The following is a 16,158-nucleotide window of genomic DNA, read 5'->3' on the forward strand; positions in this document are numbered from 1 at the left end:
GTAATGTCAATATGACAAATATATAAAAACTGATGCAAAACTTGCTTGAAATATTGAAACCGTTATTTAGCGCGAAATTATTATTTAAATGAAGATAGGCATATAATATTTCATCTCACCGTGCAGTGGCGTCTCCCGCGAGTACGACGCGAATTCAAATCTGAAATTATACCGATCGATAAACCTTTCAGAGATGTCTCTCTCGCAAGGTACGGGCGAGAGAGAAAAGAGAGAGAGAGAGAGAAAGAGTGGCTCCTAAGTGCGAAAAGAGGGGAGCGCAAGTTACGCAATTGCTGACAGTGACTACGAAGGGAGGAAGGAAGGGGAACGTATGGCAAAATACGCCCGCGCGCTGTAGTATACATTTTGATATACGGCAAGATGGCCGGATGGGCCCAGCTGTGGTGATATCGGTCGTAAGACGTTCCCGTTCGCATCTGAAGAAGAAGCTACGATACGAGTCCGTTCAGCTGCGAGAGTATCGGCGAATCCTACAGAATCCTCCCGCACGTCAAATGGTGAGTGTCATCCATCAATTCATTCTTTTCTTTTCGATTTCGCACGTCGAAATGCCGCGCCGTTATACCGGCGCGTGCTGTCTGCTTGGCGCGCCGATTTTCAAAAATCGAATGGCGGCAGCCGGTTTGCCGAAAGCTCGGCGAGCGCTTTACTTATGCGATTACAACGTAGAGACAATCGGATTTTTTTTCGTATCGGCAATGAAATCCGCGATGCGCTAAACTTGGCGCGCAATTGCCGCTATCTATGACGCGCAGAATAATTATCGGCAACTTTTCAGCAATAATTTTTATTCGAATCATCACGCGATTACTCGCGCGTTTATTAAGGGAGTTATTTTTTTTTGCCTTGCCTTTCTTTTTCCGTTAGATTACATAGAAACAGTGTCAACGACAGGAGAGATCACGAAGCGAATGATTGATCGCTCTCTCGATCCTCGAATAAAATTATCGTTTCGCTCCGCTGTATGAAAACAAGCGGTAAATCATCGGAGTGAAGCTTGAGCGATCAGGAAGCGAACAAATTTTTTTTATTTTATCTTTTTATATCGCAAATTACATATTTGGGTTTACTATCCATATATTATTTGCAGAACACATTGTATTTAGTTATCGATTTGTCGATTACCTGGAATATAAGGATCATGAGATATAAATCTTGATAATTCAATGCGTCAATGTTTTTGATAGGAATATACACACATATATATATATATATATATACACACACACACACACACACACTCGTATATATATATATATATATATATATATATATATATATATATACATATATATATGCAAGTGATACGTGATCTAAGCGTATTCTTTACTTTATCCAAGTATCAATGATTTCTACCGGGTGTTTGTTAAAATTTTGATAATTCAGCAACTAATTTGTCTTAAGTATCAATGAAAGCAGAAGGAAAATTTTATCAAGCGTCGATATATCGTTCGTTATCTCATGATTATGATTGTTGACTAAATACTTTGTTGGTTCAATCATTTTTCATTAGATCTTCTTAAAAAGTACAATGAAAATACTCGATGTTGCCTTGGTGATTATCATGGGAAGATTTATCGTAGCAATATGAGGAACTCCGATAATCTCCTCTAAAAGTTCAGTTATATCTAATCTGTCCGAGATTACTACCAAATCGTAAGACAGTAATACAAAGATCTCTTGTGATCCCTACGGGAAATAAAAAAATAAATCCACACAAATTTCTCTTGTAAAACGTGGTGAAAATCAACAATCATTGTTGTTATATATTATTATATTTATATATATATATATATATATATATATATATATATATATAATTTATAATTTAGTATTAATATTTTTATTTGCAGTCATCAAGATATTCGATAAATCTTTTTTTGTCATCAAATTTTTGCAACGTAGATAAATAACCTCAGTCTCAACACTTGAATCGGAGTCTTTCTTTCGTTATTCTATCTCACCGCATACATTTTTTTTTCGGGATCAAGCTTCGCGATCCTGAACGATTGCATTTCATTTTATGATACGACGATGATATTGGATCAGATTCGTGGTTATTTCAATGCGGTAAAGATGCATTTGATCGAATTCTTCCTAAAAATATGTACGTAATTACGATCAATCCTTCAAAGACGCAGCTCATCAATTTTATCACATGTAAAATATTAATTGCCTCTTTCTGTTATTTATTTTGTCTTTTTAATTAATATATTATTTACCAAACAAATTTATTTTTAATAATAAAGTTATCAATCTATCAAAATATAATTTTATATATCACTAATCGATTTCTTTACAGACGAAATATACACACGAGATTTAACTAATCTAATATTTAATTTACAAATTTTTATTATTTTTTACTATTCTTAGAAAAAATATAGTTTTTTATTACAATAATGTATAATGTAGCATTTTGTTACGATAAAATACATAGTGAAAAAGGCGCAGTGGAAAACCGTTTCACGTATTGATAGAACTGATCCGCAAAATACGGGGATCGGTCGTAAAACTTCGCATGTAAAATGTAAGATAGTTTCTACGAACTGTGAAACAGCACTATGCAACTGGGACAGACTTTGGCGAGCGCCTTCAGCATTGATCTGATATTCGAGCAATTTTTAGAAAACGAAAATAACATTGACCTCGAATTATTCTTTTTTATTAAAGCTTTACGAACGATCGAATAAAAGTTCTAATCTTATTTATTAAAATTAAATACATAATTAATTATACAAAAATTATAATTACATTTTATCATGCAGTATTTTAATTTTGAATTAAAAGGCGCGCAAAGCGATCCTTGAATGAATCATTGAGATATTTATTGAAAAAGTAAGCTTAACAAATATTTTGTCGATATATAATTGCTTATCTTTATCATTTCTTCAGTATTGAACACAATTCACTACTGTGTGTTTTTATTGCATATATCGTTGTTTCATGATCCCATGATTCATGCGTAATGTTGTGTCGCAATTGATTAAGGTTGTCTATCATTTTATAAGATTGCAATCTAAATATAATCACTACATATTTCGAATAAAGGTATTACCTTTATTTATTTTTAATTGATCAACGTATTTTGATCGGACATGTCAACTATTTTTTGATTATGGAGATAACTTGTCAAATAATTTGCTTTGATAATAAATTGTTTTATTTAATTTAATATATATTTTTCTTCTTTTCTTTAAATTATTTTTGTTGAAAGCATTACTTTTTATATTAAATATAGTTTATTTTTTACCAAAAACATTTTTTGCAATAATTATCGCTCGATTTTATTTATTACGGATATTTGTATTAATCTCAATTAATAATTACTTTTGTGCCATTTAGTTTCATCGTAAGCTTGGCTTACATGCTTTGCTACACGACGATGCATGTACCGTTCCTAAAAATAAAACTTTATTGTAATCCATTGATGAGCCACTACATAAGCGCATTTATCAATTGTCTCTACGAGTATACATAATGTAACATTTAATCGAATAATGTATCAAATACTTTACCATCTCTCTCTCTCTCTCTTTCTCTATCTCGTAAATTTTTGTAATTAAAATAAAAATTCTCTTTTTCCTTATAAGATTGTTTACAAAACAATTGATTATCATTAATTGCGATAGAAATTAATGACTTTTTAATTACTGTTTTCTTTTTCGTGGAATATAATTTTTCTTAGTTCTTATTTTCTTACAATTTCATCAGCCTTTCACCTTCAACTTCAACTTATATGTTTTTGGTATGTAATTTTGACGACTTCCATCTTTCAAAACAAATTTTTATCGAGTAATTAGGCGGATGGAACAAGCGGCGACAATTTTTATCTGTATCGCATTGGCACGAAACGACTTACGTTAAACGATGGTAAAAGGTCACGCTGATTCCTGAAATTAATATGTTGAAATAAAAAAAGTTATGCGAGTCTATAACTCGGATATCATATGATGGATTATTTATACATTAGAAAATTTTTTGATTTTATAAAGATAAAAAATGAATTACCCATCTCGACGAATTTATATATAGAAGTTATAATTAAAATACCTATAGAATTTATTTTTATATTAATTTTTGTATTTAAAAAATATAATTGTATGAATATTTATTGGGGGTTTGCATTATGAAAATAAAAATATATAAATTCGATTTTGAGCATTTTGCTACACAGAGTGGATACAAGTTTCATTTATATTAATAATTAATATGATGATATATAGGATATTGTATCACATCATGTTGCAGTTGCATCACGAAGATGTAGAGTTTGCCTTTTCGGTGGATATCATTGTCGTTCCTCTATATCGACTGTAATAAAGATTAAAGATGTCAGTGGTCAACACAAGTCAATATTTAATCACTTTGGATTAAATTCTTCAATCTTTTTTTTTTAAGTTTATGTCCAATGATATGCAATTTTCGGATTTATCTGAAATATATATATAAATAATATATCTTGAGATTAAATAAATTAATCCTCAAATACAAATTATTCGAATTCTTGCATATGAGAGTTTTTTTTTTTTTTTAAGGAAAATTAATATATAAAATTAATATATTTCTAGATTATTGTTTTCTTTTTATCATTACTGTAGAAAAAATACTATCTTTATCTCATCAAAACGTTATACATATAACTATATATCAGTTTTATATATGTAGAGAGAAAGAGAGAGGAAAAGAAAGAGAGAGAGTTGATAGTTAAAAATAAAATAATATGATAATTAAAATAAAATATATTTTTAATTATTTCTATACGCGTGAATAAAGTGATAGTCGTAAATCTCTGAATCAAAACAATAGTATCAGCCTCTTGGCGCCAGTCAGCACGCGTAAAGCATTGTATAATGTTTATCTCATTTTTGTAACCAGTTATCGTTACATTCATTTGTACGCGTCTAAATAGATGGAGATTATTTTAGTTTCTAATTCAGGCTGATGTAACATAACGAACGACTTTTTGTCTCATTCCGAATGTAGATATCGCTTGACATGATTTCCCTTTTTTTTTTATCCCGATGTCTTTCATATTTATTTATCGCAATGATATCGATTTGGTTCATCTCTGGTCGCGCGCATTGGGTATGATCATCGAAATATATCGTAAATTATCGCATATTCTCTTATTGCAATATAATATATATATATATATATATATATATATATGTATGTATGTATGTATGTATGTATGTATATGTATATTTAAATATATGAATATTTAATCGAATTGCTGTTTGCGATATACGCAATATACGTATATGTGGCATTCAATATCACTTTATATACTTGCTCGTACCAATGTATTATATTTCTCTCTCAAAATGGCTACCGAAGGACAACATATCTATCGATGCGTATACGTAATCGTATCACAAGATCGGTGTAACTCGATTACGAGGATTTACAGCGAAAGAATACCAGCGGTAAAACCGCGGAACCCAGGCTTGTTTCTCGTCGGATGTAAACAGGTTCAACTACGTTCCCCGTAACGTTGTTATTCTCGTCATATAAGAGATCGCCCCTTGCGCTTCCCTTCTGCTTCTCTGTGAAATGAGAAAGCTGCAACGAAAATAATCCTATTGACGCACTTTCGATGTTTCTAGAGACAAGAATGACGAAACTTCGTGTATAATCGGCGATAAACTATAGTCAACGAGCGATAGCGCAACGATAATTTTTTAAATTTCGTGTATTGGACCGTTCATCGACGGAGTTTCTTATTCCAAAACACGCAATCTACCAGACTAATCGATGCGGAGACGAAAGAATAATCGATATCGCGTGTACCAGAAGTGCAGCGTTACCTTTCTTCTCTCATACAATTTAAATAATAAATTCTTTATTAAATAAAAATAATATATAATACCGTACATTGCATATGAAAAAAAGTTGCAAATCTTGCGATATTAATTATACGATACTGATATTAACGGGAACGAAGATTTCTATCGCATAAACTTGAATGATTGAAGTTCGAAGAAAACTTTATCGTTTCAGGCAAATCGAAAAACTCGTGTCGCACAGAACTTTTGGAGGTCATTGACTCTTGGCGGAATCGTGGTTCCAGTCGCGTGCGCGGATTTCCCGCTTCATCGTAATCATTGTAGACGCTTTCTTCTTCCTTTACTTGGCGCGCATCAGAATGCGATCATGTATGCGAGGCGCCTAGCATTTTTTTATAGGCGCCTCGCTCGAACCGATAACATGGTAGACGATAACGTCCGGGCTAATCCAATAAATGCTGGGACTTTGCACTCATCCGGCACACACTGTTCGTTACTATCGTTCCTTTACGGCTGTTCACGAATTCTTTCTCGATCGTCGCATCATCGTTGGAACTTTGGGAAATTCTCCTTTCGTTGAACGTGCAATAAGACGAGAAAACAATAGGACAGATTGCGCTTATCTCCAGCACTATCGCGATTACAAATTGGGACAATATAATATCCGATATGTGTCGCGAGAACGTAAAACGAGGAAGGTTTTTTTCAAGTTAATATTTCTGTTCTTCGTTGCAAAGTTCCATCTTCCGACAAACATTCCATCGTTGCATCGTTAACTCTTATGCAGTGTTAGATTCATAGTGATACGAAAAATCTGATCGGACAAACTGAGGAAGTAATTTTCTCGAGTTCCCGATTGAGCTCTCGGTAGGATTAAATATGCTGGACCGAAACGTGATGCTTGTGCTGCGTACGCGGCAAGAGAGAACCGAGAGGCGCTTGAGGCACAAAAAGAAAGCCAATCCACCACCGATGGAGCCGCCCGCGCTACTCTTGAACAACAATCATCTGTATATCGACCTTAATATGAATTTCAGCGAAAATTGCAAACTGGAGGCAGCTAAAAGCGCGAGAAAGGTGGGTGTACATGCGCATGTAAGGTTTGATCGCGTTTTAAAATTTGAATAAAAAACTCGGTCTTTCCAAATAAAGTGCTCGATTTTTCGCTTGTGTGAGTCGCGCACGCGACGCATCGTAATGCGGTTTCTCACGAAAACGTTGCCCTCATCGCGTCGGATATATTTTTCTAGCGCACGTTGGTATAATTATCGAGAAAAGAGATACTTTCTCCGACTTACTTAACTGAATCGCTACATTATCGCAACAAGGAGATCTATGGGACGTTACAATTAGATTAGATGTATAATTCATTACTCTAACTACCGGAACGTCGATCTTACCCGTGACGTAAAATGTTACATCATATGGGAAGTGCATAATAGGAAGAGTCTTTTCTTATAAGTATTCCCATCGTATATGTTACAAGAAGAATTTTATTCTATTTTCTTTTTTTTCTTTTTTGTAACGATATTATTGAAAAATTTAATAAAGTTTTTTAATTCTTGACTTGAGTCTGTTTTATTTTCGGATTTAGTGATGTGAAAAATTTGCAATTGCGATGCATGATTATTATGCTATGAAAGAAAAAGTTATTCCTTTAATCACCGTCACGAGTACAAAGATATCGCGAATACTTGAGATTATTGGCAACAGTATTCTATAGTATTCTACAACTTTTCCCTTGCAATTGTCATTTTATACCGATGATTTGTTGGTTCCAATGGTTTTCCTCACGTTAGCATTTCTTTCTATAGAATGTATACACTTTTTAAGAAGCTGCTTATCATTTTCATGTATGTATGTGCGGAATATAATAACATAAATAAAATGATGGCTTAGATGACTATAATCGGCGATGATCATCGATCTAGGAATCACGCTTGATGATTTTTCCTATACGATTGTTTGGAGTCATTATTCTGCGAAGGCATGTATGACTCATTTCACGCACATTAACTACGAACGATATCCTTATTATTTAATTGCAGATAAGGAGATAGAATAAAGATATTATTATTTTAAGTATAATTTATCTAAAAATATATTTTACATTCTGATATTTATCGAGATGAAATGAATCGAGATTTATTTGTTGTGCTTCTATTATTTTATAATCAAGATCGTTTAATTTTAAAAATTAATACGGTAATTTTGAGAAATATGCAGATATGTTCCATATGACGCAGAAGAAGAATTAAAATAAACTAATGATATACTAAAACGATGCATGCATAATGGCGTAATCGTCAATTAAGATTACGAGCTGAAAAGTTTGCTCTAATCTTTGCATTAGCGGCATATTATTTTTTATTGCATTATTTCTTCAATGGTTTAATCTATCATATATACTCGGCTAATTAAATGTTAAAATAACGATGCAAGAGAACGCGACTTAATTAAAGACTCAAATGTGTTTGTAAAAGTGTGATTGGAAGATCGGAATGCGAATGAGTGATATTTAGAAATTTTTGACGGGATCATGCAGAATGATTTCCGGAAGATAAATTGATGATGAAATTTGCGAGCGCTATTTTACAACGCATTATTTCGTCGCATCTTCCAATTAATTATCTCATATTTGCACGCTTATCATTGCACCGCATAGCGGATTTAACGTAATGTGTCTGTTGCGCGATTGTGTATAGCCTAACACCTGAAAGATGTTGTTAAAAAGAAACTCGTGGCAAGCCACGTACTCATACACGAGCGAAATCCATCTGAAGCGGATGATATCGTATGAGGTACTCATACACGATCCACGTATTTACACATTTAAAGACATACTACGTACGTGCAAAGTGCATATAGATACCTAGTGGTTTACATATGTATACACATGTACGTACATACGCGACACGTATATTTTTTCATACGCTGAAAAGAAGGCGAGTCACCGGGTACGCACTCATACGCATATTACTGGTTATATTGTCTGGTGGGGGATGCTTGCATGCCCCCACCCCCCTTGGCTTCTCATATTTTTATATCAACATTTAGTGCGGTTCAAGACACCGTTGGGCTTGCAGTTTCTTCGGTCACTTATATAGTTCTATTAATTACTTTCTATTAATACAATAAATATTAAAATTTTTTTTATTATATTATAAATCGTAAAAGTCTCTTTATCAGAATATATTTCCTGAAATTCATTATTTTATAATTAGTGTTTTGCAAAGTGCTCTGTATCACACGTGTTAATGTAGTGCAAGGGAAGAAGAAATATTTATTCAGTGATGGTGCAAAATAATCTTGATGTATTATGAAAAATTTTCTGAAAATTATCTAAAATTCTTTAACTTTTTTATATTACTATTTTTAAATTATTTGAAATGTTTATTCAACATCTTACAAATACGGAGAGGAAGGTAAATTAGCTGAGGAATACTTTCCCGCGACTTTTATATCTATGTGTAGAATCTATCGGATATTGTTGATTTTCTTCATTTCGATAATTAATTTAAATAATTTGATAATTACGAGATCAGAAATTTCATCCGGCTCTCAGGCTTCTCCGTTTCTCTCCGTCCTTTTGCCGCTCGCGAAAGAATCTCTACTTAAAGAGAAAAGAAGAGGGGAGAAACAAGACAGATTATCCCATTCGCGACCGATCGAAACTGTTCTAAGGTTTCCGCGAGCGGCTAAAGAAGCCAAGCAGTGGTCGACAAAGTGTAGTGAGACAGAAGAAACGGGAAAAGAAAGAGACTTCTCTGAGGCGAAGAGGCATCCCTTTGATCTATTGTCCCTTTCTTTTATCGTCTATTCATCGGTCCTCACACACGCGAATTCTCTCCTCTCGTCCTCTCCTTTCCTTTTTCCTTTCCTTTCCGCGACGCGATTATGGCTCATAACGAGGGCACGAAAGAAGGTGGCAGCTCGACCGACACAGTAATCGCGCACTTTTCGTCGGACGACGAGAAGCCAAAGCCTATCGCGACTGCCACTTCCGGCGAATATGTCACCGCGGGTGACAGTAATTCCAGTCTCGAAACTCTGACCAGCAGCAGCGGCGTGACTTTCTTCTCCAATATTAACACGGACGATCGAAAGAAAGGCAAATTCGATACGTTCAAGAGCAGCCTCCGCGAGGGTCGTATATTTAAGATCAAGAAGAAACCACGCGAGACCGATCCGTCCTGCGAAGCGGACACGGAACAAGATGACAAAACTTCTTTGAAGAAGCTTGAAATAGGGGATGATAAAGGTTAATCCCAGCTTGTTGAAAACTTTATACTTTGTATCACGCACATACGTAGAGATATTTAAACAATATGCGATAAAAAATAAATAAATTATTTATTTACGAAATTATTTATGATATCTTTTTGCAATTTATCTTTCGAACTTTTTAATTTTTGATCTGTCTTGATTAAAAAAAAAAATTATTTATCTTAAAAAAACGATTAAAATGAAACGTTTCCAAAGATTTTCATTAGTCTTATCTGAGAATAATAATTTTCGAGAAGCTGGGCTATTTTTTTTTTTTTTTTATTCGCGATTCTCTTCCACTTCAGAAATATCTCGGCAGCAATCACAGCAGCTCAAGGAATCGAAACCAACATCCGTGATCTCGAAGAAGAAGAAAAAGAAGAAGTCGCACTCGCTGGTGCGCAAACTGAGCTTTAATAAATTTCGCCTGTCCTCGGAACAGCAAGAAGCACGACATACCCCGGAGGGTGGCGATAGTAGTCGCTCCCAGAGCCAGTCCCCGCAAGAATCGCCCGTTCACCCGAACGAGTCGATCGAGAAGCAGAGGCAGGGGGACGAAAACGTCCCGGAGAGGGAAAAGACAGCGAGGGGGGAGCTTAAGAAACCAGAAAAGCTGCTCGAGAAACCGTCAAAGATCGTCACCGTAGTGCAACATACGCCGTTAATAACTAAGAGCTTTGTTCAACACGGTGAGCCTTGTACGGATATACCATGATGGGGCTTACGGATAAAATCTGCAAATTGCAACTGAAGAATTGAATTCCGCAATTTTCAATTTTTAACTATCAACTTCTTCATTACTGTTACTTTCACGTCGTGTTTCGATAAATTCTGATATATTTCTCTAGATTTTTATTTTTTAGATTTTTATTTCTATTTTTCTTATCTTTTATCTTTTTTATTTTGCTTTATATTTTTATAATTTTTCATATTTTTATAATTTTCTCGCAATAACTCACGTAGAACGTATTACAATTATTTGCAACAGTCATGCATTGTAGCAATATTGTAATCGCTGAAAACTATTTAAAATTGCTCGACAAAAACTCGACACACGATAATCATCTTTTCAATAACAATCACAAATTTCTCTCAAATTCGTCGCTCTTGCACAGACACCGTACAACATCCACAGCGAGAGGAGCAAGACAAAGTCTCGCGTTCCGACTTGCAATGCTGTTCGACGCTTCCTTACGCGTTGTCGAGCTGGCCGGAACGTAGCGAGACGAAGCTCGCGGAGGATGCTGTGCTCAGGACAGGTAAAACGAGAGCGAAATCCGATTCGGATTCCTCGGGTTTACGTATGACATCGGAATCGTCACCCGTCGAAGTGCGGCGTAAGCTATCCTTGCTGGAGGAGAAACGAGCGATATTTCAGCGACGCTTCTTCGATTCTTCCAAGGATACAAAAGACGCGGTGCTCACTGTTAGCAGCTTGACAATCGACGACGAGCCACCGAGCACTATCGATAACGAGTTTTTTGAACAACAAGAAGAGGAACGAAAGAAGAGAAGAGCCCGACAGATTAGCGTGAAAACTTTCGATACATTCTCCTCTTTTGAAACTGCCCTCGACGAGGAAACGGGATTGGGTTACTTGGGTAGCATTGAGGAAGATTACACGGAAAGCTACAATAGTATGGACGATCATCTCAGCAAATCTCATTCCGCCATGGTGGGAGCCGTTGCTGGCCAGGTGAGGTCCATCGCGTAGGACGCAAACGACGTCGCCGTAGAATCGTCTTCATTAACGCTATATCCCGATATGCATTACGAGAAGACGTTATATCGAATTACGGAACACGATGAAAAGAGTATTATGCCAGTTTATGATACAGCTTCGTCGTTTTGGTAATGCGATAGCGTAAATCATTCCACATTCGCAACCATAATCTGATAAATAAAATTATATAATTGATACGCACTATTAATGAAAAAAATCAACTCTGAATTATCTGTAGGTGTTTTTCAAGAAATTTTAAAACGAGCAAAAAATATGATACTTTTATCATGTCTATATACATATATGTATATGTATATATATATATATATATATGTATGTATGTATGTATATTCATTTATTGAAATGTTTTATATTCATTCAACGAATGGTTTATGAATCGACTTAATATTTTTATTATGTATATATTGAATTCATTAGATTAAATAATCATGACGTAGGCAGGTATCGTGATATCCGTCTGCGATAACTTCCTGATATTAATTCTCTTTCTATCCCTTTGACTCTCGTATGTTATTGGAATATCTCGAATTACGTAGCTGGCATGGCTCCATCACAAGCTGCGCTTAATTTAAAATTATGAATAACAAAAAAAAATGTATATCGGTGCACAAAATATCGTGAAAACAGAAAAAATTACACATTATAAAAATAATCAGTTTATTATTAAAAAATTGCTATTATAAGCAAAATAGAAATTGCGAAAGAGAATCTGCATTTTTCGACCGATTATTCAGATTATCGACACATCAGTTATTAAGATACAGAAGGCTTATTGTTATATTTATAGTTCTCTTGCGGCCCCTCCAGATGCAGATTCGCATACTCGGGAATAATCTTTCCACACGTGAGCGACTCAGCCCATTTCGCTCGCGTGAGTTATACCAGTAAGATCATTCGCGAAGAGCGTAAGAGCATTCATTATCATCTCCAACGTCCGGAAAGTCGCGCGTGAATATGGACGTGGAATTAAAAATTTGGCGAAATTTAGAAACGTTCGATCTCGGCAAGTGGAAAGTACAACCAAAAGAGTGGAAGTGGTTGAAAGTTCGTGTAACTCAAGTATATTTGCGCTCATAAAATTATCATTTTTATAAGATTTTTTATTAACAATATGTATCTTATATCTTTTCATGATCAATAAAATAATCATATTTAGCATATTTAAAGCCTGCTATTATTTATCGAATTAATATATTTTCTATAAAAATGGAGAGATGTGCGTCCCGAGATTCTTAAGAAAAGATATATTTTTTTTTTTTTTAAGAAATTTTTACATTCCAATATTTATTATATTTTGTTTTACTGTTTTAGTCGTCGTCGAATAATGCATCGAATCTCGGAGTAGACGAGAAACGGGAGCACTTGTACAAAATACTGGTAATCGGCGAGCTTGGGGCGGGGAAAACATCTATCATCAAGCGATACGTCCACCAATTCTTCTCGCAACATTATCGGGCGACGATTGGCGTCGACTTTGCGCTCAAAGTGCTAAACTGGGATCCACATACCATTATTAGACTGCAGTTATGGGATATCGCAGGTCAGTAATAACTTACAACGCTTCTTATTATAGCTTCGATATAATGGAACATCGTTTGTGAAAGATAAATTGACATTTTAATATTCCACGCGCGTCATACATGCTTTTATCTTCTTGTTTTTCGATGCTCGTTCAAAAAATGCTTCAGATATCTTGAACATTTCTCTATAAACTTGTATAATTGCTTAAATTATGCTTATTGTGTTTAACGTTTCATATAACATCAATTTATCAATCATTTGATAAATTTAACTAATTTGTACGTGTAATGATTTTGTTTTATTCAGGTCAAGAGAGATTTGGAAATATGACCAGAGTTTACTACAAGGAAGCTGTTGGTGCTTTCATAGTGTTTGATGTGACGAGAAGCGCAACGTTGGACGCGGTTGTGAAATGGAAACAGGACCTGGATTCAAAGGTACAACTTCCTGACGGATCGTCGATACCATGCGTCTTGTTGGCGAATAAATGCGATCAGCAGAAGGAAGGTCTGGTTAATTCGCCCACCAAGATGGACGAATATTGTAAAGAGAAGAATTTCTCCGGCTGGTTTGAAACATCAGCGAAGGAGAATATTAACATCGAGGAGGCAGCCAGATTTCTCGTCAATAAAGTAATATATTTTTCGAGTTAAAAATTATTTGAGCGAAAAATCGAGTTCGAATAAGAAATCTAAAAAAAGTTTTATTTAAAATGAATATGTGATTATGAATAATTTATTATTTAATAAAATAAATTGTTTTAAATTCGAAAATAAAATTGGTATAGTAGTAAAGATTCTGTATGTATATAATATAATATCTCATTTACGCTTTCTCTCGGTGTGTGACGCACGACGGATTAGTCATTGACGTCTGTCTTTCGTGTTAGAGATGATCGACTTATGATGCATAATTAATTACACATGTGTATTACATTTGTGATCAAACGATTGCTCTTGTTACTTGATATTTCTCTTTCTTATACTGCATATTTTTTTATTGCATCTATCTTATAATAATGTGATCATAAACTGGCATTTATCTGTAATAGCGTAATTGTAAAATTTGTTTACTTCAGATACTTCAGAACGATCAAGTTATGAGAGGCAATGGCTCTCAAGACCAAACGGATGGCGAGCGCTTCGCGTTAAGTCAATCGCCGACAAGCTCCAAAAAATCCTGCAGCTGCTGACAAATAGGTAAATTGTCGAGCTCAAATTCGAAATCTCGATCGCGATTTTCCATTCGTCAACCTCAACGTGTCTTCATGAACGCCGTGAATATCATATAACATCTTACGCATTGCCATTCTTCGTAATAGGATGCATCTGCTTGTTGGATTCTCACTTTCAAGTGAGAAATTATTCGATAGTATACTCTCAGCAATTATTTGGGTCTGTCAATTCGAGTCGTTTGCTGAGTGAGCGATATTTTAAGTAGCTTTATAGATGTACAGAGCGCGATAAAAGAGCGATAATTTAATATATATAAAAAATATAATAACTATGTATAAAATTTTTTTAAATATTTTTTATATAATATAAGCAATGCTTGAACGCGTAATGACATAATAATTTTGGTAGTTTTCCCGATATATTTTTTTTTTTAATAAATTAACACGCTATCGCAAACCATAGGTCAACGACAATCGTGAAATTGTTTTATCGATTTAGCCTACAATTATCGCGATATACCGTATATACCTATGCATGTTTATACTTTTTATATTGACTTATATAGCATTATACTTACAAAATTAGAGTTTCGAAATATTATCCTGCAAATAAGAATTTCTTATGCAATACTTGTTTTAATTGCGATATTATATGAACGTGCGTATATTCAAATATTGAACAAATTATGAGTAGAGATTTATATACAACAATGCTTACATTCCGCCCAAAATCGAACCAATGATTACTATTTATAGGACCGCTTTTAGCGTCATTAGTAGCAAAAATTAAAAATTTTATGTAAAAATGTTGCAAAGAACATAACACTGTTACTTCAGTTAGTTCAATCGATATATCATTATGTGAATTTGTGAAAATAATATGTTATGTATTTTTAATTGTTTTCTCGTTAGATTGGCAGTAATACGCTTCCTATTCGTACTTGTATCAATTGTACATTTTACTGTTTATCTCATTCAAATTGATTTGTCGACAACGTTGTGCCTTCATTTGCATGGTCATAGCTAATTATTCGAGGTAGCTGATTGCAATTAGTGCGTCATGTCGCGCCTAATGACCATTTTACAGTAGACAATGCGTTCAAACGAATTTATCGATAGCGTCGCAACTGTTTGGACTGAAATTCAGGGCGAAAATAAAACTGCGGTAAAAAGAACTTGGGAATCTTTAATGAGCGATATCTTGTTTCTGAATTCCAAGACACGAGAGGAAATGCAGATGTGTACGGCAGCATAGATATATTAGCGAGTAATCGACGTGTATCAAGATACACATATGCATGTATACATTACTGTAAATAATTCAGAATTTACATCGATGATCTTTTTCACCTTTCGAGCAATCTTTTGCACTTTTATATAGCGATTTATAATGCAGCGCGCATATCGTATTATTGCAGAGAAAATTGTAGATATATTATATATTATTTACGAAAAAAAATATGTACGTATAACTCGCTATTACCACTTAACAATAATAACACTACTTTTGCCTACTTTAAACTTTTTTGTATAGACACAACACATAATATAGATACACAACAATATTTAACTGCATTAAATTTGTTTATATTATAGATAGCGCGTAATACGTTGGTTTTCTTTTCTTCTCACTTATGCATCAT

At 34.3% G+C, this 16,158-nt stretch overlaps 1 protein-coding gene across 4 annotated transcripts; it reads left to right on the top strand.

The window, feature by feature from the left end:
* The first annotated feature begins 332 nt into the window (after window positions 1-332).
* On the top strand, window positions 333-16,108 carry LOC126857515 (ras-related protein Rab-32). Of its 4 annotated transcripts, XM_050607006.1 has the most exons (6): window positions 8,850-10,071; window positions 10,382-10,765; window positions 11,192-11,772; window positions 13,132-13,360; window positions 13,648-13,973; window positions 14,420-16,108. In XM_050607006.1, the coding sequence occupies exons 1-6, from the start codon at window positions 9,708-9,710 to the stop codon at window positions 14,531-14,533; spliced, it is 1,998 nt and encodes a 665-aa protein (XP_050462963.1). In that variant the 5' UTR covers window positions 8,850-9,707; the 3' UTR covers window positions 14,534-16,108. The 4 variants fall into 4 exon arrangements, with proteins under 4 accessions (XP_050462965.1, XP_050462964.1, XP_050462963.1 ...); XM_050607008.1 differs by lacking the exons at window positions 8,850-10,071; window positions 10,382-10,765; window positions 11,192-11,772 and adding an exon at window positions 333-518; XM_050607007.1 differs by lacking the exons at window positions 8,850-10,071; window positions 10,382-10,765; window positions 11,192-11,772 and adding an exon at window positions 6,297-6,887.
* The last annotated feature ends 50 nt before the right edge of the window (window positions 16,109-16,158 follow it).

Source organism: Cataglyphis hispanica, chromosome 21 (genome assembly GCF_021464435.1).
Source record: "Cataglyphis hispanica isolate Lineage 1 chromosome 21, ULB_Chis1_1.0, whole genome shotgun sequence".
NCBI lineage: Eukaryota > Metazoa > Arthropoda > Insecta > Hymenoptera > Formicidae > Cataglyphis > Cataglyphis hispanica.

Bases quoted from the DNA above. Each gene is read 5' to 3' on its own strand.
- LOC126857515 (XM_050607006.1), top strand. From the start codon at position 9,708: ATGGCTCATAACGAGGGCACGAAAGAAGGTGGCAGCTCGACCGACACA. The intron at 10,072-10,381 runs GTTAATCCCAGC...CTTCCACTTCAG, and splicing joins TGAAATAGGGGATGATAAAG to AAATATCTCGGCAGCAATCA. The intron at 13,974-14,419 runs GTAATATATTTT...TGTTTACTTCAG, and splicing joins CCAGATTTCTCGTCAATAAA to ATACTTCAGAACGATCAAGT.